General features: G+C 36.0%; 1 protein-coding gene across 2 annotated transcripts in view; it reads right to left on the bottom strand.

The window, feature by feature from the left end:
- RPS6KA3 (ribosomal protein S6 kinase A3) overlaps positions 1 to 24,859 on the bottom strand; it is a 63,508-nt gene that overhangs the window by 6,798 nt on the left and 31,851 nt on the right. The window contains exons 7-18 of one of the 2 annotated variants that reach the window (XM_018084143.1): positions 21,929 to 21,966; positions 21,384 to 21,526; positions 18,164 to 18,234; positions 13,221 to 13,309; positions 12,899 to 12,963; positions 12,698 to 12,800; positions 12,167 to 12,291; positions 10,029 to 10,154; positions 8,107 to 8,196; positions 3,650 to 3,808; positions 378 to 539; positions 109 to 185 (exon numbers count right to left, since the gene is read on the bottom strand). In XM_018084143.1, the coding sequence (XP_017939632.1) occupies positions 109 to 185; positions 378 to 539; positions 3,650 to 3,808; positions 8,107 to 8,196; positions 10,029 to 10,154; positions 12,167 to 12,291; positions 12,698 to 12,800; positions 12,899 to 12,963; positions 13,221 to 13,309; positions 18,164 to 18,234; positions 21,384 to 21,526; positions 21,929 to 21,966 (1,248 nt within the window). The remainder of the gene's footprint in view (positions 1 to 108; positions 186 to 377; positions 540 to 3,649; positions 3,809 to 8,106; positions 8,197 to 10,028; positions 10,155 to 12,166; positions 12,292 to 12,697; positions 12,801 to 12,898; positions 12,964 to 13,220; positions 13,310 to 18,163; positions 18,235 to 21,383; positions 21,527 to 21,928; positions 21,967 to 24,859) is intronic. The other variant, XM_018084144.1, reaches the window with a different exon arrangement.

Below are 24,859 nucleotides of genomic sequence, written 5' to 3'. Positions count from 1 at the left end.
TAATCAGTGCTTTGATAGAAACATCTGCAACAGTGGACCTATATTTATTATTCTTTTTTTAATATTGGTTTGCTATTCTACAGCAAAGCAAACTAAAATTACCCTTACCCAGTGAGCATGGTATAAAGCAGAACACCAAGGCTCCATATGTCACATGCAGCATCATAACCTTGCCTCTTTAAAACCTGAGGGAGACAAATTTTTTTTTCTGAGAAACCTGCTCAGAAATGCTTTAATTATGCCATAAAAATAGTAAGATTTCAAATTTTTAGTGTTTACAAAGAGATTCTACTTGTTATGCAAGAACAAAAAAAATATCTAACTGGCAAAAATTCCATTAAGATAAATCAAGGCACATAAGCTATCCTGGTATTTACCTCTGGTGCAACAAAATTTGCTGTGTAACATGGTGTCATCAGAAGACCATTTTCCGCCCGCAGTTGTTTTGCAAAGCCAAAATCACAAATTCGAATTGATTCTGGATTACCAGATTCATCAACATAAAGAATATTGCTAGGCTTCAGGTCTCTGTGAACAACCTGAAAAAATAAAACAAACTGCTAAATACAATAAGCTAAACATATGAAAAACTTCATATTATAATTAGCAATTCTGCTACTTAATTTCACCTTGGGCCATCACCTGCAGGGTTCTGATGCTTAGTGGTGTCTGGAATGCTACAATTCTAACTTGGAAACTCTTAACTATAAAACACGCTCCAAACATCCCACACCCCCAATTTATTTGTAGAGACAGTTCCAGATGTCTTGTTCTAATGGCTGAATCACAAAATTCCTTTTAAACATGCATACTGACAAGGCTCTTTAAATCAGACCCTTTGCCTACTAATGTCTTTTGGAGTTATGGGCGTCTGTAATGACTGGTTATATTTTCTTCACAAGACAAATCAGCCTAAAGCCTCCAGAGTCTGCTCTCTGTAAAGGAAAGGGTATATACAGCTCTAAAACAGTAGGGGGGATCTAAATGTCCTCCTTTAAATATTTAAATAGAACATGAAGGCCTCTATCTTCCTGATTGTCCTGTGTGTTTTATTAATAATAAACACAGCTTTTCATGGTTAAATCTGAACAGAAGAGACTGTGGTGAAATCTTTAAAGAAGGTAATCACGTTGGAATGAGAAGATACTCCCAAATTCCTGCAAGGAAGGGATGTGCAGAAAGCAGAAGTTCTACACACTCCTCCAAGGCGAGCAGCGTTTCAGGGAAGTAAATAATATAAGGCTAACAAGTAAAAGAGTGCAGAGGGTCTTGCATGTTGCAAAGACATTTAACACACAGACTATTTAGTAGAGACTTTTTCAGCCTGCAAATACTTTGCAATTCTCAGATTTAACAAAACAAATGCTTAAAATTATGGAAATAAGCACTCTGTAAGCTAAAATATACAAATGATGTTAAAGAATTTGACTTGGAACAGTAGATGTCAAGGGGAACATCCTGGCTTTAGATGTCAGTGTATGAGACAATCTTGTCCTGATAACCCTTTGTTTTTGGTGTTCAAATAGATGAGAAACCTTCTTCTCTAACTAATGAGTGAAACATCCTTTACTGCTCCAAGAGGCAGAAGAAAAAAAAAATAAAAATCACAGTTTTATTCTCATTGATGCTTCAAGGTTTTTTTTTTAGAAATAGATTCTAAAAGGGGTAGAAAGGAAAAAGTGGGCAATAGAAGCAGCATAGATCTGGGATCTGGCAGTTTCTAGAATCAGTCTGGTTGAGTTTTATGCTTTTTTTGGAAGAAGGGGAAGCAATTCTCAAGTAGGGGGAAGAGTAACAGTCTAGTTCAAATACAAATGCTAATTCCCAAGCAATCAAAATGTTTATGTCAAATAATAAATAAAATACCTTCCTGTATTAAGCTGTTTTCTCAAAGTTAAATTTTGAAAATATTTAGAAAGATAATTTTTAAAAAAAATATGTCAGATGGTTTAGGTTATTTTGATATTTTGTACAGAAATAAAATTTTATTTAGAGCAACAGAAGAGAGCAAAACAATGTGCAGGACCTTTCAGTTCTTTATTTCTTAGCATCATGTTTTTGACTAGCAGTCTCAATTATCTACCAGCATGCAAAATTTTGCTGCTCCAAGATGACATGGTACTTCTTGTTTATCCTTATGATGATGTCTATTGTGCCAATCTTTAATTGCTATATGCTTTTAGAATGCTTTGGGTGAGAGATGGATGAAGAAGATTTCATTCCTTACTTAGCTAGTTTTTCAGTTCAAAAGTACTATGAATGTCCATGAGGAAACTCCTTCTGGGAAGGGTTGTGGAGACTGCACACAGATTCAGAGTCTGTCAAACCAGATATTACATAATACCATATTCAAATGAGCTCCTCTGCTGTCCAAAGGAGTTACAACAGGAAAATCCACTGAAGACAGGAAGGACTCTTCCAGGCAAAAATTAGACTATGGAAGTGCTCACTGTTTACATATGTGGCCTTCTTTCACGTGGAGATGTACTTAACATAAGACCTGAAAACTTCCAAAAGCCAAAATTGCAAAGTGCAGGGGTCTAATAGAAGTTAAAATGCCAATATTTACAGAGGTCTACAGTAAAGAAACAAAGGCTCCTAAAATCCCTTACCTGATGCAAGGACACTGGGCCTCTTTTGGCCCCATTTGGCAAGAACGAACCAAGTTATGATTTGTTATTCTGTTATCTGTATTTCCATACAGAATGTATCAAGGTTTGTTCATAATTCCCAGGGATGCTGCTGGCCAAGGATTCTAGTCCTGGGCACACAGACTCAAATGAAACCACACACATGAGCAAGTGATTCAGAAAGTTATGAATCATAGAGTAAGATAACAGATAACTCTGACCGTAACTTTTCTGGAATAACAGCTTCCAGAAATGTCAGTGTGTGCTGAATTGTTATTTGTTACTTAAAATGATTCGAGTACTACGTGTTCCAAAGCATCTTTCCTTGGGTAATAACATTACGTATCAGCAACCTGACTTTTCCTTGCACCCCTACTTTCTGTTTTTTCTCTATTCCCTTTTTCTTCTTTACTTAAAAATGCAACACGACTTGTCATTCTTGCCATGCAATTGTCACACTGGCCTTCTCTATATTTGAACTACTTCCTCTGTTTCCAGACTAATTTCCCAAAGTGTCAATTTTCTGTCTCCTAACAGTCTACTACAACTTCCTGACCCTATGGCACAGGAGTTACAAGTCATAAACAGCGTTCTTCAAAACCAAGAAGTCAAAGAAATTACAAGTGCGATAGGTGGAAAATAAATTTTCAGAGTCTTTCACAGGATGAGATTGAAATTACATGAGGTCCTATGGGTAAGCAAAAGAACTGGTCCTAGCACCTCTTCCTGGACTTTCTTCCTCTCATATCCTCTCTGTTAGCCATTATCTGCATATTCCACAGAACTGCTGACAGACTACATGAAGAACAACAGAAACAGTTGCATCATCTCAGTTATTTGAACACATACACAGGTGATAAGGAATGTTTTGATTTCAACATGAATTCCTGCTGCAGTGTAATGGTTTACAAAGAATTACTTAATTACAACACAGAAGAATGTACCAAGATATAACTTCATGCTTCTGAAAGAGAAGAATATTAACAACTATAAACATTTTGTCCGAGATGAAAACTTACCCCTTGTGCATGGAGATATTCCACCGTTTTTGTTATTGTGAACAGAACAGCACTGGCTTCTCGCTCGGAGAAAAATTTCTGCCTAAGAATTTTATCCAGCAGCTCTCCTCCTTTCATCAGTTCTGTTACTACATAGACATATTTTCCATCATCATACACCTGCAAAAAGTACATAAACATGTAAACTTCAAAATGTTTATTCTCTGCTGTCTTCCTGTGAAACACTCAGAGATAGTGAAGGTGTGTCCACAAGCTGTTTTCTTCAATTATTTTCCCCATATTTCTCAACCCACACACTATCCAAACATGGTTCATCTTTAGAAATGAACACAAAACCTCCTACAAAAAGGCAGTACAGTAATGAAATAACATAAAAATACTGGCATGTAAGTGCTTAAAGACAAAAAAGGATGATTAACATATAGTTTTCCCCCAATAGTTTTACTAAAAGAAAATTAAACTAGACATGAGAGAAATTAAGTAGTAGAAAATGGAAGCTAGTCTAATTAAGGCAAAACCAGAGCCAATTCTAGCAGCAATTATTGCACCAAATTACAAATATGAACAGAGATCATTTCAACTGAACAGTGAGCCAGAAAAAAAATAGAAAAAATAAATGGAAGTTTACCTCAAATAGCCTCCATGAACACTGAAGTGAATCCATACAAAGCACATAAAACCTATATCGAAGTCTAAAATTTATAGAATATGCTTATTTTAGCCCTTACTTCTAGTTCTGGAAAATGGCTTAATTTTTGCATGGCTTTTATCTTCCAGGAAAGCAGTGGGTGGGAACTATTTATATTATCACCAGGGGGCGCTACAGACTGAGCGATACCAAACCACGTTTTAAGGAATATACTTGAGCATTTCATTTCACTTGCACTTCCATAGAACGGTGGACCTTAAAGATCCTTTTGTTCCAATCTCCCTGCCATGGGCAGGGATACCTTTCACTACACCAGGTTGCTCAAAGCCCCATCCAACCTGGCCTTGGCTCAGCTCAAACCACCCATCCAGAAGTGGTTCCTGCTTTGGTGAAAACTTTTACAGGCTCTGTTCCCTATTATCATTTCAACCTATCTTTTTATGGTGATGCTGCAATTATTTTCTTCAGTAAAACATTTGAAATTAGAACTAATTTAAGTAGAAACAATTATCCAAGTTGTAGTAAAATAAATTTGGGAATAGATATCAGCTAAATAACAGAGAAGAGGAAAATAAGTTTTCAACCCAACCTGGGAAATATATGCTACTAAAGTTCTAAGCTTCAAAATTTTTGTGCTCTTAACTATACTAAAAGGATTTATTTTCTCACCAAATTAAAAAAAAAAAAGAGGAAGAATGTTAAAGAAATAATTCTGCAGGTTTTACAAGCTTATGATCTTAAGGAGAGGAAGGCATGATGAGTTTCTGTGTTATCATTTAACAGAAATTTTCCCCCATGAAATATAAATGACTGATCATCTGAATGTGTTTGTAGTAAGACTTTAAACATTGCACAGTATTGAAAAGCAGAATTATCTAATTCTAGGTACTAAACTGGATACTTTTTAATAGGCATGCTTTCGGTAATCCTAGTATAACATAAGGAAATAAGCTTATTTCATTTGACAGACAGAGTAGACACACCTCAGTACTGCTGAAGGCATTCAAGCAAAATTTGCATTTGGTTACTATTTTATCTGCTAGTCCTGTTTGCCTGCCAAAAAAAGCCCACAAATAACTCACCCCAAACAAACCATTCCCCTCGCCCCCATGCCTCTGATGGTATTATCAACCTAGTTGTTTGCACTGAATAAATACTGTTGAAGTTTTCTTCACAGTCAGGTGCACAGTATTATGCTAAGATCATAAATGTGACCCTACTTTTTAAATTAACTCTGGGCACAAGCCAAAGATCAGTTGGTTTGTCTTCTCTACCAGGCAAGGTGGAAGAAACTATAGTGAGAAACAAATGTAGGCACATAAAATTTAATGGAAAAAGAAAACAAGGTTCTTGCAAAGTGAAGTAAGATTTTACATACATATAGTGAGGGTTTTTTTTAACTCATAAATAAGCACTTGGACAGGGAGACTGGATATGTTGTTTCAAGTTTCTAAAATGCTTTGGAAAAGATTCTTCAAGCGATGCTTTAAATAACTCAAAACAGTACAAAAGTTCTGCTACAGCACAGTAACTAATACATTAAAATACATACATATAATGGTTTGGCACAGGAAGTTTCTAGGTAATGTTTTGTTGGAAGCTGTGTGCTTCCTCTGTTCTTACACTGTTTCCCTAGGCATCCACTAATGGCCTCTGTCAGAGGCAGGATATTGGATAAGAAGGACATCTGAGTTAGCACAATATAGCTTCTTCTTTTGTTTATATACTGTGTAACTGAAAAAGACCACTGATAACCATCAGAAGGAAAACCCCCAGAGGACTGTGCACTGCAGAAATAATTTGGTCTTTTGAATATCCATTGTTTCAATTCAAACACCTTCAGAATTAAATAACATAAAAAGGCTGAACAAGAATTAAAATTTCCATCTTAAGCTAAATTCAAGTATTACTGCATTTCTTCTTGAAATAGAAGAAAAGAAAGAAACTATTTCTTGCAGGATAATTATTTCCAAAGACAGGCACTTAAATGCTGAAATGTTTTATTTTGCTATTTCAGATTAGAAGCATTTAAGTTTTGATGTGGAACTGAATGAAAAACTGAGCAAATCAACAATGAGTTTTTTTTTTATAATAGGACATGGTGCTCGAGTTTGAGACCTGAAGGAAAAACACTCCTTATTGTCCCCTCTGAAAGTTGCAATAGCACACCACTGTATTGTGGGATATGCAAGCAATCTGCCCCATGGACCTACCGATTTAGGACAATGAAAACTTAATGCTAAATTCTTACAATATTGGATATTATACAAGTTTCTATTATATATGAATCCTATACTTCTTCCCTTACACTGGACATCCATGATGTCTGCTTGGGGAACTGATCTGAAGCTGAAGTGAGTGAGAATTACAGCCTGCTGTCTTTCTCTGTAGGCTTAAGGCTTTTTTTTTTTTTTGTAGTCTCCTATTTGTGTATTGCTGTTGCTGTGCATGAAAGACAGTTCCTGCTGAAAGATGACTGATGATGATAAAAAATTAATTACCAAGTAAAATAATTCAGCATATATGGCAACTGTTCAAGGCTGACTGGATTTCTCTGTTCTCAGTGTAAAATATTCATAAAGCTAAAGTTCAGGAAAGTGCCCACATTCTTATGTTTGTCTTCCCACTTAAATAACATAACCTCTATTATGACTTAAAGTAACACACGAGCCAACATGCAGCACTAAAAGCAACATGATTGCTGATGCAGGTTCTGTTTAGTACAGTTGCTTTATTGGCAATGGCATGAAGCAGAACAGAAAGTGGGATTGTAATTATGGTATCCAGCCTGCAGCAAGATAAATTCCATGGTGGGCTCCCTTGTATATCTGCCTTATTTTGTTCATCCAAGAAAGGGCCAAACTATATGATATTGATAAGGTGAAGACCAATTGTAGTAGAAGAACTTCATGCAGAGTTCTCTAGTGCTCATCTCCACAGTATTAATGAGCTATTGTTTTAATGACTTCAAAATGTCTGACAATCGCCCTTCAGCTGAGCTCAGCTTCCAGGAAACGGTTTGCTGTTTTGCTTGAGGTTTTGTTTGGGGAACCAGAATATTTTCCTGCAGTCTAACAAAGTCATTAAGCATATGCCTTTTTAATTTTTAATCCTCTTCAATGAATAATCAAGCAGAAAAAGACAATTTTCCTTTTCTGTTAGATCATCAGAATCTACTGTTCACTATGAAAAACCTCTACCTCCCGACTTATGGTATTCCTTGCTTTTTATGGTCAAAGCATTTCTATGGTCAGAGCAAATAGCAAAGAAAAAATAGCTAGATAGTGTTCCATACAAAGACCAGACAAAGATACTAAGTAAAAAAGACTGACAGCCATGGATATGGAAAGATTTTGTCTACTACTGAGTAATACTTGCTACTCTCCATGAAAATTACCTCAGGTACTGTGCTAACAGTGAATCCTTAGTTATATAATAATGTACATTAAAATTGCTTTTGATTAATGTAGACAAAAGCAGATTCAAAGTTAACTAAGTAATAAAAAAAACCTTGCTTGTTCCTTTAAAAATACAGCCAATGTCAAATGACATATTTTTGTGCTAGCATTTATGAAGGATGAATTATTTGACTCTTTAGGATTATGCTGTACCAAAACATGAGCGTCTTTAAAAGAAAACATGTCTGTAAAAAACTGGATACTGTTGAATAAATTGCATTGGGACATTGTTTTATTTTTAAATACTGAAAAACATGAACACAAATCTAAAATGTCATTTGTCATCTCTCAAATTAGAAAGTGATACATGATTATAATACACTAAAGGATGTCTCTAAAACACCACTTACATCTTTTAGGGTAATAATATTTGGATGCTGTCCATAGCGCAGCAGGATTTCAATCTCCTCTGTTGGATCTCTTTTACTCTTGTCAATAATCTGTAAGAGTAAATAGATACATAAGCATAATTCTTTTTGTGAATATTATACAGTGTAACACCTTGGGGTGCTTACTGGCATAAACAGTTAAACAATATTTATTGTTGTACAGGGCATGGATTATAACCCAAATCCAGTTTGTTAAACTGGAAAGCAAGGCAAAGCAAAAAATGTTGGAAAAGTGAAAAAAATCTCTGTTGAAAAGCATTTTGGAAGATAAGTGATCTGATCCCTTTGGCTGTGATAAATAATGCAAAGCTTTTCAGCAGATAAGTCCTCAGTCACCTATTATTTAATAAAATAGGAAGTTCCTAATTTAACATGATATATTGGTTTGATTATGTTAATGAACTGATTTTCACAGTGCTAATCTCAAACAAATATTTGGTGCAGCAAAAGATAAAGCAGGAGAGTAAGAGAATAAAAAAATTAGAAAAAGTAAAAATTTCTCAAAGTTAACTCAAACAAGCATTCATTATGAAAGTCCATTTGAATCTCTGGAGATTTGCTACAAGGCTCTGAAGTTCTCCCTGTGTAAACAAGAAAAATATTGTTTTGCCCTACTTAGAAAGTATTCTTCATTTTTTTCCTCTCCTGAACTGTAGAATTTCTTATAACATCATCTCCATCTCTGTCCTACCCCTTCATCTTATGCCCTTACTGCTACAGCCCCATCCTAACGCATCAGACACTGATCACCTTATGCCTTTTGTCATGATTCCTTGAGGAAAAAAATGCCTTAACAGAGGCAATAGAAAAAGTGAGGCAATCTTCACAATAAGTGTTGTAGCTGAGGGAATTCACAGCTACACCAGTACTTTCTTCTAATTTCAAAAAATTACTTCAAATTGAAAGCACAGAAATCAAATCTGTTCCTGGCCAGAACCAGAATGAAGGTAAGTATTTAACTACCAAATTGAAACTGGAAGGTCTCCAGGAGGCAATCTACATATAAGGATACAGCAAAACATAATTCATCTTCACATTTTACATAATTAAGTAGTAAGCTCTTCAGCAATTAAAAACGAGAATTGTCTCACGGTACAGGATTTAAAGACTGCTTTTATTTTTCCACTTAGAAAATCTGCTAATCCATACTTCTGCTTTCATAGTAACCATTCAGTCCCACAAGGTTATACAGAAAGACAAAAAAACTTGTAATTGCAGTTCTGGGAAATCTTCTGATTTCAACTAAGAATTTAATGCCTTCAAAGAAGTGTTAAGAAAACCCGACAGAATAACATAATAACAACATAAAAAATCTTATTGAAAACTAGGAAGCAAAAATAAAGAGCTGAAGTTTATTCTGGAAGTTGTACCAGACTTAATTCTTGCAACAAACGTGGGTAGAGCCCTTCCCAAATCTTCATTCGTGAAGCCCAGCCATGATGATGACCAGACTTAACACTGTTACGAATGCCTTACCCACCTGAGAATTTATGAATTTACTTTGGAAGCAAAAAACCCATATATAACTATGTTTGAATACATCTATAAAGAAATGATAAAAAGTCATGAAAGCTTTTTGCAGTACATTTCCTCCTAGAAGCAGTCTTGCAGCTCCTATCAGTTGCCATAATGCTATAGGTGATTCAAGGACTGAAAATTGCTTTTCCCCACCCAAAATAGCATATAGATAACAAAAGCCATAGAAATTCTATATAAATATCTCCCAGTATCTATTCTATTTGGTTGACTAGTATAGTTCACAGTTGCATATAATATATTTTTATATTAAAAAATTATCTTAATCTCTATGTTCTCTATGGCAAATAAATTAAAGATGCCCAATGCTAAAATCTGAAAAGTGTGGTTCATAACAAAGTCATTACCTTTACAGCATATTCCATGTTTGAAGCTTTATGAATACATCTCTTGCAGATAGAGTAAGACCCAACTCCGATATCTTCCTTTACTTCATATCCATCAGTAAACTGAATGCTGTTTCTGTGCAACTGCTACCAAAATAACATTATCAATTGATGAATATTCTTAATATGTAACTGATCTTTTCATTAAAATAAGCTTTTTAAAATTCCTATTGATTTGCTTCAAACTTTCAACTGATGACTGTACAACGTCAAAGTGGTTTAAAGAGCCACTACCTTCTGTTCAAAATTAGTGTGGGGTAAATTATAAATTAGATATATTGTAAATAATACTCACTGTATTTTAGAAACTGACAGAGTTATTTTTCTGAGTACTGACTTACTGAAGATAGAATCTCCAAACCAAAGAAAAACAGAAGACTTCAAGATAAAATAGTGATACAACAATGGTAAAGAAGTATCACTGTTTCTGTTATCTGAATAGATAGATGAATGCCAGCTGGAGAATTCAGACATACTGAATAGAATATAATTAAATGGAATTACATGGAGTGGCAGTCAAAAAATCCTTTCACAGAAATAAAAAGTTGAAAGAAGGACAAGTGTTCACTCTTGTAAGGGAAGGAAATGGTGTTCTAGTGTAAGGAGTTTGTGCAAAGGATGCAAAGCATTTGCAGGAAACCATCTGGGTATCCTGCAGCACAGAAAAGAGGAAATAGAGTGAGGAAGCGGTTGAGGGGCACAGAGGAAAGGCATCAGAGAAACAGACCTTTACAAGAGAAGGAAACCATACACAAAGAGAAATAATTTCATCCACAAAACTATGGGGGAAAGAAGCAGCACAGAAAAGCTTGCAGACACTTTTAGCAAGATACCAGGACCAGAAATAATTCTATGCATATATCAAATCAGACAGCTTCATGAGAATGAAAGAGGGTATAAACTTGTATTTTCAAAATTTTATTACACATGAAACAGTAACATGTAGAAAAAAGCATGTTGAGACTATTCTAAACATAATGAGAATGTTAACGAAATATAAGAGCTATGCATGTTCTGAATAAATTGTGGGTTTTTTTAATTTCTCAGACATTTTCAAAATAACTGTGCAGTGCAAAATACAAATAAACCCAATCATACAGCACACCTTTTTATTTCCTACCCACATTAGGAAGTTTTAAACACAATTTAGATTACCAGTTGGTTTTCATGACTCAGTAATTAGAATTTTTAAAGCAGAAAGACAAAGTAGAAAAACAATTTTTGCAGAGGTCTTCCAGTTTTCTCTCCTGTCCATGCATCTGCTTTTGTCCCTGCTAGTTGTAAGCTCTCCAGTGTATTTTGGAACGACCTCAGCCTCATAAGGAGGCAAGGCAAGCCTCTTCCCCATTCTAGCAAAAGGCTCACCTTTCTTGTCTCACAGAAAACTGCACCTTCCCAAAGGTCTGTTGTGCAAAACTAAGCAGCACTGGCAATAGCAGAATATTTAAGAATAGCAACTGCATTAGGCTATTATTAGAAGTGACAACCTCACAATTATATGGGAGACTGTACTGGAGTCATTCTAATACTTCAAGGAAGCGAAAGCTTGAGTATGTACTGTAACACTGACTTGTCTGATACACTGAAATCAGTCACAAAATAGCACAGATCAGCAAATTAACTTAAAGTGGCTTGGGAGGGACATGGATTCCATGTCCTGGGTCATGGATTCCAAGATGCACAGCAATCCAGAACATCCAGATATAATCCACAACTGTATTTCAATGCCTCCTACTCCTGCATTGCAGGAGTCAACTGACATTTTCATGCATGCAGAAAAAAAGTCAAGACATCTGTTATTCCCCTCCATCTTATAATTATGGCTTCATATTGAAGAGTTAATTCAGTAGAGATGGTAGAATGTTTTCATCTAAGGGTTGAAACCTATTTACACCTGTAGCTGCTCAGTAATTAAACAGGTCCTGCACCTTCAGAGATTTTGTTTGGATAAAAACATTATGATCTTTATTTTTCTTGTATAAAGGCTTTGTCATGGTACTTCATTCTGTGAGGAAGGAAACAATCCCTCCACCAAGACGCAGCACTGATTTTTTTTAAATTGACTGATCTACCAATTTTTTTTAAGCAGATGTACTCACCTGGACGATTGAATGCACTCCAACTGTCTGCATGGCTTGGCTTTCATCATCTGATGCAATAGCTACAAAACTAAATCCCCGAAAAAGCTGATGTGCATTAGCACTGGGTGGGATACCAGGGGAATCTGAAAAACATATTGTCTACTTACAAGCAGAGTTTTTAAAATATAGATACGAGATTATGTCTACGCTGAGGAGCAAACTACAGCTTTATTCTACACAGACTGGAATTTTCAGAAAGTGTTTCTGAGGATGAAAATACAAATAATTAATGAATTATTTTGCATATACTGTCTAGAAACACAACTGATAATCACACAATTTTCTAATACAAATACCAGTACTTTACTAAAATATTTACATATAGCAGCATATCTACATCACATTTTTGTGGGAGAATACTGATATTTTGGTAACACTTTAAATTTGTAAAGACAACTTTCTATGAAATTTTGAATGGATCACTGCAAAATTGATCCATTCAAATTCTATTTTTTGAATATGTAAATAGTTTCATTCTTATCTGTTTACCTTTTGGGGTTTTTGCTGTAAACTCAGGGTCAAAATAAAATGTATCTTCAGGTCTCCCAGTTGCAGGTTTAAAAGGGGGATGAATTTCTCTCCTGTATAATTTCTGAAGAGAAGGAACACATAGTGAATGGAAAAGTTATATGACACCACCAAAGACTTAACCAAGAAGTTTGCTGAATTAATTTTTAATTAGATACTCACATTCCAATCTATTTTGGAAAAGAATGCATGCCTCTTAATTTCTTCTACTCCATCTGGACCTGCTCCTTTTATAAGGAAGAAAAATGTCTGTGAACTATTTTCTCCTTGATCAAAGGAATGGCTAGAAAAATTACTTCTTATTTCTTTTGCATTAATTTTAGATGTATGACTAGCAGAAATGATAATACCTTGTTGATCACTAGAAGAGCAAACAGGCAAACTACATTCTTACTTTAAAGCCTATTTTACATAAAACCCCAAATTTATCATTGATGTTATGAATATTATGGTAAAATTTAAAATATTTTGCTAAACATTTTACCTAATCTGTTTGCTGGGTTTCTTTTGAAGAGCATTCGCAGAAGACTCTGTGCTTCAGGACTCAAGAACTGGGGCATTCCAAGTTTGGCCCTATAGAATAAAAATAATTAATAGTATACAAATATATTTAGGTGAGAATCAACTCTGCATTCTCCCTTGCTTTGTCATTCAAAAAATCTGCAACAAAGCAGCATCACTGAGAAATTGCCTTCAGACATCAGATACAGAGCAAAAGTGCTGTCAGTCACGTAAACATGTCATGTAAACAGGCTGCTGTCAGTCACAGGGGTTTGTTTTGGTTTGTTCTTTTTTTTTTTGAATAGTATAATATTTTCAGTAATGACTCAGGAACTTTAGTAGAGGAAGAGGTAGCAAAACACATAGAAAAGAATAGCTACAGGATAACAGTTTACACACTTATAAATTTTTGTAATATGCTTTGATTCATTTATAGGTCCAGTTATTACCAAATGACACCAAACAAACCATTCTGATAGTTCATATAAAAGACAGTTTAGAAGGAGTAAGAAAACTACCACAATAGGACATATACCAAGAGAACCCAGGAAAAACAGCAGGAAACCTAAGCTAGATAACAGCAACTGATTTAAGGTAGGACATTTTAAAAGATCAGCAGGTAAAAAAAACCTAAAAAAGATCACTCCTTTTTTCTTTTTACTCCCCTTCCCAGTCTATTTCAAATATTATTTTTCCAGCTTGCCAGTCTTCAATTTTTCAATTAAAGTTTTTGTAGCTCTGTCATTTAGTTTTGTTTTGTAATCCTTGCCATATTTTTCTCCTCTCCCCTTAACACTGAGTCTCCATTCTCTCACTGTTACTAGGGCTCACTTTTTCTTATAACAACAATAATGGTAAAGAGGGATATAATTGCCTCCTTTCCATCACTAATTCAAACTGTACCTTGTTTTTTTCTGTAACAGTCCATGACACAAGCTTTGTGTAGGTTTCAGTCAGAAGACATGATCTGCCTTGTATTTCAGGTATTTGTAGATGTCCATCTCTGTGACACTTCAGCAAATGCCTATGTGTTGTTACCGGTTCACTTTTCATCACTTTAAAACCAGAATTTGCAATATTTTCCATTCCTTTCAGCATTAAAAAGTCAGGGGCAGGGAGGAGGAAAAGTCTGAAAAACTTTGCCTTCTTTGGGCTCTTCAATAACTACAGGCAGATCAAGGCCACCAGTGGAGTGGAGGAATGGGCAGTGGGCTATCCAGTGCTTCCTGATTGGAATGCACTACTAGCAGCTGAATTCTTACTCATGCATTTTATATTTTGTGATACCATTGCATGTTCATGTGATGTCATTTCTGCTCATAGTCAAGTATCACAGAGCTACACTGAAAGCAGGGAACACACTGTCTGCAAAAGCACAATGGTAACATTTACAATGTTCCTGAAGGACTGCAAACAGACAAGTATGATAGGACTGTGCTGGGGTGGGTGGAAATCTTTGTCCTATTATAATCCAAAACAGCTCCAACATGAGGATGCAGCCCTGGAGGTTTAGCATGAAAGGTCAACTGCCTAGAAAAATCTAAAACCAGGCCAAAACCAATTGCAATAAATCTACTGGAGAAGTGACTCAATAAACAGAAACAAAGGACTGGTATGTACTGCAGTCCACAGAGGAGTGAGTTAGAGGCCCTCGTGCAAACTACAAAGATTATGACTCTCACTGCTCCTTTTCCATCGTGAAGGAGCACCTTTCACAAAATCCCGTACTGGACATGTGACACAGCAGAAGAAAAGGCAATCACCAGGTCCTCAGAGTTCCTATGTCATGCAACTACATGAGTGACAGCAATTTTTTTCTGACATTCCTGATGGACAAAAACAAAGTTTTCGATGAAGGCATACCTCTTCAGTAAAGAGAAAATATGTTTTAAAAATTGAACTTTATTGCTGCAACCTATGATTTCTTCAAACTACAGTTTCTCAGTTTTAGGTAAAACACACAAGAAAAAACAAAAACTTGTCTTGATAATGTTGTGAGAAATAAAGAACCCAAAAAAACATGTATTGTAAGAAGAATGCATTTTCTGTGGATTTTTAGGAACAGAAGGTAAGAAAAGCAATATATCTTAAATGATAGACTATGAAAACATCAGTTCATATGCACACCTGTCCATTTTAAAGTTTTACGAAAAATTTAAGGAAAAATATACCAGTATGCAGAAAATAAAAATAGAACATATAGCCAGAAAAAACAAGTGTGAACCTATCAGAAAACACTTTAAAATATCTTCTGTTTTTCAGCTCTTTATACTACCAACAGCAAAATACTTCTATGTGTGTACTATTCATAAGCATAGAAAACATTAAAAGAGGGTAAAACACCTTTACATAATAAAACACACTGCACTCTTTCTGTGCAGCTATTTGAAACTAATAACAATTACAAAGACTAGAAGGTGAAAAAATAAAGTTGGCAAGGGAATTAAGAGATTCATGCTCAAAGGAAATCTGAAAGTAATTACAGAATCATAGAATCCTATAATGGTTTAGGTTGGAAAAGACCTTTAATATCATCAGGTCCAAGCATTAGCCCAGCAGTCCCAAGTCCACCACAAAACCATGTCCCTAAGTGCCACATCTACACATCTTAAAAACCTCCACAGGATGGTGACTGCACCACTTCCCTGGGCAGCCTGTCTCAATGCTTGACAACCCCTTCTGTGAAGAAACTTTTCTTTTAATGCAGTCTAAACCTCCCCATGCACAACTTGAGGTCATTTCCTCTTGTCCTGTCATTTCTTATTTGGGAAAAGGGACCAACCCCCATCTCGCTACAAACTCCTTTTAGGTAGTTGTAAAGAGTGATAAGGTCTCCCCTGAGCCTCCTTTTCTCCAGGCTAAACAACCCCAGCTCCCTCAGCTGCAGGGATCTGCAGCTTGTGCTCCAGACCCTTCATCAGCTCCATTGCCCTCCTCTGGACTTGCTCCAATACTTCACTGTCCTTATGGTACTGAGGAGCCCAAAACCTCACCAGTGACAAGTACAGGGGGACAGTCTCTGCCCTGGTCCTGATGGCCACCTGATTTCTAATACAAGCCAGGATGCCATTGGCCTTCTTGGCCATCTGGGCACATGGCTGGCTCATGTTCAGCTGTTGACCTCTGCACAGCTTTCCAGCCACTCTTCCCTAAGACTAGAGTGTTGCATGGGGCTGTTGTGACCCAAGTGCAGGACCCAGCATTTGGCCTTATTGAACCTCACACAACTGGGCTCGGCCCATTGATCCAGCCTGTCCAGATCCCTCTGTAGAGCCTTCCTACCCTCCAACAGATCCATATTCCCTCTCACCCAACTTGGGATCACCTGCAAACTGGCTGAGGTGCCCTTGATTCCCTTGTCCAGATTGTTGATAAAGATGTTTAACAGGACTGGTGCCAAAACCCAGTCCTGGGGAACATCACCTGTGACCAGCCACCAGCTCGATGTAATTCCATTCACCACCACTCTCTGTGCTATCAAAGGCTATGAATATCAATTAACTGGGGAGATGCAATGAGAATATTTTACATGGCAGCTGAATACAGAAGATATTTATAGCAACAGTGAAAAGACTGCTGAGGAACAGAGTGGAGTCACATGCAAGCAAAGGGAAGAAGAGAAAGATGTGACTCATGAGACGTGGATAGAAAAAAATGCATGGCTCCTGAAACAAGTGAGAATGCAGTAGAATTATCTCTGACTAGCTTCTTGTAAATAGGAGGTGGTGAGAATTGCTGTGAATAGATAGAACCTTTTAGTTAAAGACATTGAATAATCACAACATGAGGCTTTGAACTGGCATGGTGCTGAGCCAGCAGAAGAAAGTAGCATCACTAAATATACTTGCAAATAAGATGAGGAAGAAAAACAAGGGCAAAGAAAAACATAATTTATGCATTATGAAAGCAAAAGCAAGGAAAAGAATGAGTTTGTTTTCTAGCGTTTTTTACATTCTAATTACTTCGAAAAAATATGAAAGAATTTCATATATTTACTTTTCAAAACAGGCTGTTGGTGTAGAAGAAATATCGACTTTGATATACAGGTAGACAAGTGGTAACAGGACTTGATAAATAATCAATCAAGAACAATGATAATCAATAAAGTAGAAAACAAATAAGAAAACTAAAATAGTCTTACGAGTTTTCATGGAAAAAATGGTATTAGTTAAAAATGGATGGAAACAGAGAAGTGAACCTATGATATGAGGAAACAGACTTGTTTGCACAGTGTTTGGCTACAGTCCCAAAAACAGGGCAGTTACGCCATAGTTTAGAGAATATGTGGGGAATCAGCAGGGAAAAAAAAGCAGACCTTCATTAGCAAAAACAAGAACATGAACTGCATGAAGGAAAGCCATTTTCACAATATAGCTAATGCAAAATCTATACTGAAAATAGCCAAGGGGAAAATTGGAGCTTGGGCAAGCTATAGGAGAGTACAGAAGGGAGGATGCACTTTAGCAAATAGGGGAAGTATTGGAGAAGCAAGTTGTTGGTAGCACCATTAATATAAAGAAGTAGGGTGAGGAACTGGTAAGATAAAGAAGGAGAAAAAAAAATACATTCTCAAAAAGCCCCAAAAACCTAAAACAAAGGGAAAAAAAAAACACCAAGGAAAAAACGCACAGGTTATCAAAAAGGATAAGAAAGTTAAAAAATATTATGGAAATCAGATGGGAAAGATCATATGGCTGGAGTTATTATTACAGATTAAAGAGCTGCTATGAAATTCTTTGTACCTGGTATGGGGGAGGAATAGAAAAGCAAATTAGATAGGCGGCAAAGGGAATTAATAATATGGAATAGGGAGTGAGGATTTACCAGTACCTTTGAAAATGAGGGAAGAGTAGAAATTAGATATTGCAGCCCGGAGGGCATCCCTGTAGAATACCTGATGAGATATATAAATAAGAGTGTACTCACTTGAGAATCATAGTCATGGTTTCTTTTCTGTCTTTCCCTTGGAAAGGTAGAGTACCAGTGAGCATTTCAAACTGTATAGAGTAAAACTTTCATCAATTACATTACCTGGACAAAAACTAATTTTTGACAAAACTACTTAGCATCTTAACCTTCCAAAATTCATGCATGTTAACAATCAAGTCTGTGCAAAACAACTTCATTGTACAGTCTAAATTGCTACAAACATTGAGCAGCCTTTGCCATTTTTAAAGCTGCAAAGTATTTTCCTATATTGATACCTTGCTTTACATACTTTTACCTGAACAATTTAGACTATAACTTTCTGTGTTTCAGTTCTGCCTAAAAAGTTTATTCTTGGAAGACTTGATCTACACAGCTGTACTTTTAGTTTTCAACAAAGTGGGGGATAGGGAAAAAGATTCCCCTTTCAAAAGTTAGTGATGATTTCTCCTCATGCAGAGATTTTTAAAAAGGTCAATATTTTTAAAACTGGCATGTACATAGTCTTTGTTGAAAAGGGGGAAAGGTTAGTTGATTGACAAAGACATGCATGATGAAAAGTGGTTACTGTATGCATACAGTGGAAATAAAGCCTGAAGGAACACGCAAGAGCTACACAATATGTACATGCACATTCTACAGTGCCTTGTAATAAGCAACAGACACCGTTAAAATACTGATTTGTTCTGAAAGTGACTGAGTAAAAATAGATAAATATAAAAGCACTTCTGTTGGGCTGCAGTATAATGCAGGGATATCAGGTCTAAGTGAGGTAGTGAAAGCAGTCTGGCAGCAGCCATGGCAGCCAGACTCCTAAGGCAGAAATCATGATTTTTTTTGGTTTAAGAATTGCAAAATAACATAGTTCAATGAAATTTCATGGCATACAGTTAAAGACATAAAAACTAAAATAATTATAAAGGAGCCCTCTGAACAGCTTATGCAAACTTAAGTCATACTGAACACAAGGTATCCTATTCCACTCCTTTCTGGTACGACTCAGACATTCAGCTTTTTAAACATTAAAAATGTACATGGATAACTTGAATGAATAATGTGTGACTGTAGTATTCTTAGATCTACAATAAGAGCATGAAGTTGCACTAAAAGTATTCTTTAAAAACACCATTTTTTAAAAATAAATTTTAAACTTCTAACTGCTACCTCTTCACTACTACTAGATATTTTATACCCTTAAACAATAGTTTTCCAAGATATGTTTAAAAAATTTAAATTTAGTAATAATGCCAACATGAAAAAAACCTGCTTTTAACTTTAATACTTTAACAGTTAAGACAATTGTCAGAAAGATGTGTGAGGTATAAGGAAGAAAAAAATTTTTTTGTTTGTTTCTGGTCTTTCACAAGTTGCACTTGAAAGAAACCCACTTTTTAAAAGGTAAATTTGTAGTGCTGCATGTTTTGAAATATAAAGTTCTTTGGCAAGCTCCTGATTTGTCACAAGCATAAACATTTGTATTAACAGCTCAGCATACGTGTTCTTTGTTGCCCTTCTCAAATACTATATTCCAACATTATGTGCCAATAGTACTTTAAAAGTAAGCCAATGTTGACCTTCCCTAGTTATAATGCTTTATTTCAGCAGGACAGTATCTCAATGCTTCTGAAAACTTTAAATGAATGCTTTTAGATGTATGGCATCCCTTAAAACTGTCACCTTTTTTAAAGGACAAATTGCAATACATTTCTCAACAATGGCTTAAATATTACTTTGTTTCTAGCAGCACAAGAAAAGAGGCCAAATGGTTTGCTGAAGTATCTTTGGAGTCTCTCTTTCTATGCTATAATTTCTGCTCAACCTAGATACTGTGTACTTACACCACACCAACTGTCACTTGAAGTCTTGATCAACACAGAAAATAATTAAGAATGATTTAAAACTGGATACATACAGATTGTCTATGCAAATTACAAACTAGAAATGCAAGCAACAAAAATATGTCTTAGAGAAAACTGCACTGTATTCCATATACTAATTCAGAGAATTTGTTTGTGTTTTTTTTTTAAGGTCATATTTTTGTATTCAAAGTAGAAGCCAAAGTGCTTAACATGCAGTGCACTTAGACTGTGAAAGCTACATCTAACATCTTTCAGCCATTTTTAATTTTACCATATGCACTTGATTTTGATTTTACCATGTGCACTTGATAAACACAAAATTATGTTTTCCAGTTTTATAAAGTAAAGCTGAAGTTTAATTATGTTAGTATTATCAACAACAAATATTCTGCAACTACACTGTAATTATCTTTTAATTGACTGTGTTCTTACTGATATGTGCAGTTGTGAGGAGTGTGTGTGCGTGTCTGGAGAGAGTTTAGTTTTCAGGTGCTACTTTTACATAGTCAGTTTTCAGATCACAACAGCATTCTAAATGATTAAGAAGTGATAGGATGACCTATTTTCAGACACAAGAGTCCTTCTTGTACTATAGAGCACACACATTAGTTGCACTGTTGCAGTCATTTAGCAGAAGCAGTAAGAAACAAAAACATTTTCTTTAAAAATACAATTATTTAATCTCTACGTCAAAACTGAACACAAAGATTTTAAATATTAAAAGCCCTTCAGCATTCCTCAAATACCAAACATGATCTATTAATTATTCCAAATTCATATTCCATATACATATTATTTCCCCCAACCCTGCAACTTCATAGTAACTAACCCTTGTAGAAACACCATAAGCAACTGAGCAACTACATCCCAGGTCAGTTCAGTGTCATTCAGATTATTGTGATGTGTGAAAACAACAGTCGTCATTATTCCACTAAGTTTTAATTACACTGTAGGCTCTAATTAGAAAGGTACTGATCTTTTTCCTGCTGAAAGTAAATTCAAATTTAAAATTTGCATCTAAATTTCTTCCCCACTTTGGAATAGACAGTATTTTTTCTGTATACTTCAGTATTCCTCTTAGTCTCCATAACATTCAAACTACTATAGATGCAAATATATAAACATATATAAATGCAAAGTATTTGAATTAAATGATGATAAAAATATGGCATATTGTTGGTGTGGATATGAAACCTAGTCTATGTTCTTGATCCAAACTCTGTGGTATTATTAATTTCATATAATTTGGACTTCCTTTGTAGAATTCATGTAGAGCTCACCTTAAAGGTTAGTGTTTTATTTGTTTCACCAAACCTTGCAAAGCACAGTCTTGTTATTATTTACATTTACCAGAAACCTACCATTAAAACACCAAAAGACCACCAGTCTGCACTCTGTGTATGGCCTCGTCTGTTAACAACTTCTGGTGCCATATATTCCACTGTTCCACAGAAAGAGTAGGCTTTTTTTTCATGATCAATTGACTCCTTACTTAAGCCAAAATCTGAAAGGGAAAAAAAATAGTTCCAACTGTAAATACATTAAAAAAAAAAAAATCACTCATGGTTGATACTTTTACTATAATGTGAAGTGTTATGCTTATATCATTTGTATATAAAACCAAATACTAATATGGGGATTACAGAGTTCTCCTCTCCTCCCCACATTATCATAGGTCCATAACATCAGATATACTTGTAAAGCAGATATCTTATTGAAATATTTATGTATCTCATTTATTTCAATTACACTATTCTCTCCACAGCTAAATTACTTATCAGTTAAAATGACTTATTTACTTTTTATTTACTTTACTTATTTTACCATATTGGTTTACCAAAAGAAAAATGCAAAGATTTTATGATGAGCAGAAAAGATCTAGGTATTGCAATTTCTCTTTATTCACCTGTCAATTTGATATGTCCTTCCTCATCCAGCAGGATACTAAAAACCAAAAAATAATACAAAAATTAATTAAAATATCTTTTAACTGCTGTTTTGGACAATGCAGTGATGACATTTAGGAATAAACAGAACAGCACACACAAAGACAAGCAGCATTGAACATGCATGAAAATGAGTTATTAGAAGATACTTTCAAACTACATCTTTTCCCTCAGTTCTTTCTTTTCAAAGATAATGAAAGAATCAGTTTATCAAAGTTTTGTTTAACCATTTGGTTAAATTCAATACGTAGTAACATTTATCTTGAACTTTCAGTTTTGGCCATCTGCAGCACATGGAGCTTTATCACAATTGTTAAATATAGAGATGTGGTTCTGTTTCTTTTATACAAGGTATGTTTTCATATGCCTACAAAACAGGTCTTAATTTGTTATTAACATTCCAGAGGGTGTCGACCATTTCAAATAACATCAAGTAATAAATATTTTCATGTTGTACCAAAGGACAGGACCAACAGGCCCTATACTTGGAGCAGGCCTTGTGCTTCCATGTTTTCACTTAAATCACAAGAACAGCCACATTTCAAGATGCCAAACTAGCCTTAACCACCACTGAATACAATGACATTTCCAAGTGTTCAAGAACTGGATTTTGTAACATCCTCTACACAGCAAACTTCGATTCTCCAGCTTCTCCTGTGAGGAGCTGCACTTCATCCTGGGGATGAGACATGACCCAGGCACTTGGCCAGTTCCCCATCCCTTTGCTTTTCCTCTTTGCAGTTTCCCTAGTGGGAAACAGCCCCACAATATAGACACAGCCTGTAAGAATTACTCTTGTTACTCCCCATCCATAATTTACAAGTAATTTCAACATTTGGCTTTTTTTTTTTTTAATTGAATGCACCCAAGACTTAAACCCAAGGCTAGGTATAGACGAATAGTATTTAAAGAAAAAACAAAACAAAAAGAACAAAAAAACCCCCTATGTTTGAGGCAGTAGCTATTTAGTCTTCTGTCAATTATTATTTCTTCCTTTTCCTCTTGGAAGTTAATGTTAGAAAAATAACTGAAGTTCTCTCACTTTGCTTTCTGAAGATCATTTTCCACATGTTAAGCTTATTTTTCCTCACTTCAGAATTACTTAACAGAACACTCTCATAGTTTAAACAGAATTCATTCCCTGCTCATTTGGAAGTGCAATCCCACGCCAAAACTCTATAATTTCCTGATTTGAGCAGGAATCTTTCCATTCTTGTCAGTCAGGGCTAAACATTTTTCATAATTTTCTCCTTTACATCTTCTAGAACTCAAAAAAAAAATTATGGAGGAAAGGCATACACAGGAGATAGTATTCAGTCATTTGAATGAAGCATGGATGACTAGTATATCAAGACACACCACCACATTCGAATTGTACTTTCAAGCTTCTTTTAAGTTTTCAGTGTAATTATGTGATTGCCAACACACTAAATAAAGCCTATGACTTACTATTTTCATATTTTACTTTAAACTCCATTCTGCTCCTATTTGCAATGCATTTTAAAAACCAGCATTGGAAAAAAAATTTTTGCTGTCAGGCTTCAAGTGCAAAGATATAACATCCGAATGCAACTTCGTATCATGCATTTGTTCTAAGTTTAATCCAGAAATCCTATGATAACAATAAAAACAAAAGGCCAAGACGACCTCTTCTCTTTTGCATGTATTAAAACACACGGAAAACCAAAGGCAGGTATATTTTAGTTTATGTTTTACTTAAAGTAACTTGGACTATAGCACTTGGCATGTCACTCTGAAGCAAGATGCTCTTAGAACCATAGAATAGTAAAGGTTGGAAAAGACCTTTAAGATCAAGTCCAACCATCAACTCAGCATCACCATGTTCAACACTAAACCATGTTCTTAAGCACCATATGCACACATTTCTTGAACACTTCAAAGGATGGTGATTCAACCACTTCCCTGGGCAGTCTGTCCCAGTGCTTGACAACCCTTTCAACAAAGAAATTTTTCCTAATATCCAGTCTAAATCTCCTCTGGTGCAACATTTCCCCTAGTCTTGTCACCTTTTTTCTGGGAGAAGAGGCCAACCCCCACTACAATCTCCTTTCAGGTAGTTGTAAAGACCCCCTTTTTCTCCAGGCTAAACAACCCCAGTTCCCTCAGTCATCCCTAGTAAGACTTGTGCTCCAGATCCTTCACCGGCTCCACTGCCCTTCTCTGGACATGCTCCAACACTTCAATGTCTTTCTTGTAGTGAGGAGCCCAGAACTAGACACAGGATTTGAGGTGTGGCTTCACCAGCGCCAAGTACAGGGGGACAATCACTGCCCTGGTCCTGCTGGCCACACTATTTCTGACACAAGTCAGGATGCCATTGGCCTTCTTGGCCACCTGGGAACACTGTCACCTCACGTTCAGCCAGCTGTCAAACAGCATTTCCAGGATGCTTTTCCACCAGGCAGCTTTCTAGCCACTCTTCCCCAAGCCTGGAGCATCACATAGGGTTGTTGTGACCCAAGTGCAGGACCTGGCACTTGGCCTCATTGAAGCTCATACAATTGGCCCTGGCCCATCCATCCAGCCTGTCCCGATCCCTCTGTAGAGCCTTCCTACCCTCCAGCAGATCAACACTCCCACCCAACTTGGTATTGTCTGTGAACTTGCTTAGGGTGCTCTCAATCCCCTTGCCCAGGTCATCAGGAAAGATGTTAAACAGGACTGGCCCCAACCAACACTGAGCCCTGGGGAACAGCACCTGTGATCAGCCACCAGCTGGATGTAACTCCAATCCCCACCACTCTCTGGGCCGAGCCACCCAGCCAGTTCTATACCCAGTGAAGAATGCACCCACCCACACCACAGGAAGCCAGTTTCTCCAGCAGAGTGCTGTGGGAAACGGTGTCCAAGGCTTTACTGAAGTTTAGGTA

This window comes from Manacus vitellinus, unplaced genomic scaffold, assembly GCF_001715985.3.
Source record: "Manacus vitellinus isolate BGI_N305 unplaced genomic scaffold, ASM171598v3 scaffold_7_pilon, whole genome shotgun sequence".
NCBI lineage: Eukaryota > Metazoa > Chordata > Aves > Passeriformes > Pipridae > Manacus > Manacus vitellinus.
Note: the sequence above shows the minus strand (reverse complement) of the source record. Positions and strands in the feature narration are given on the sequence as shown.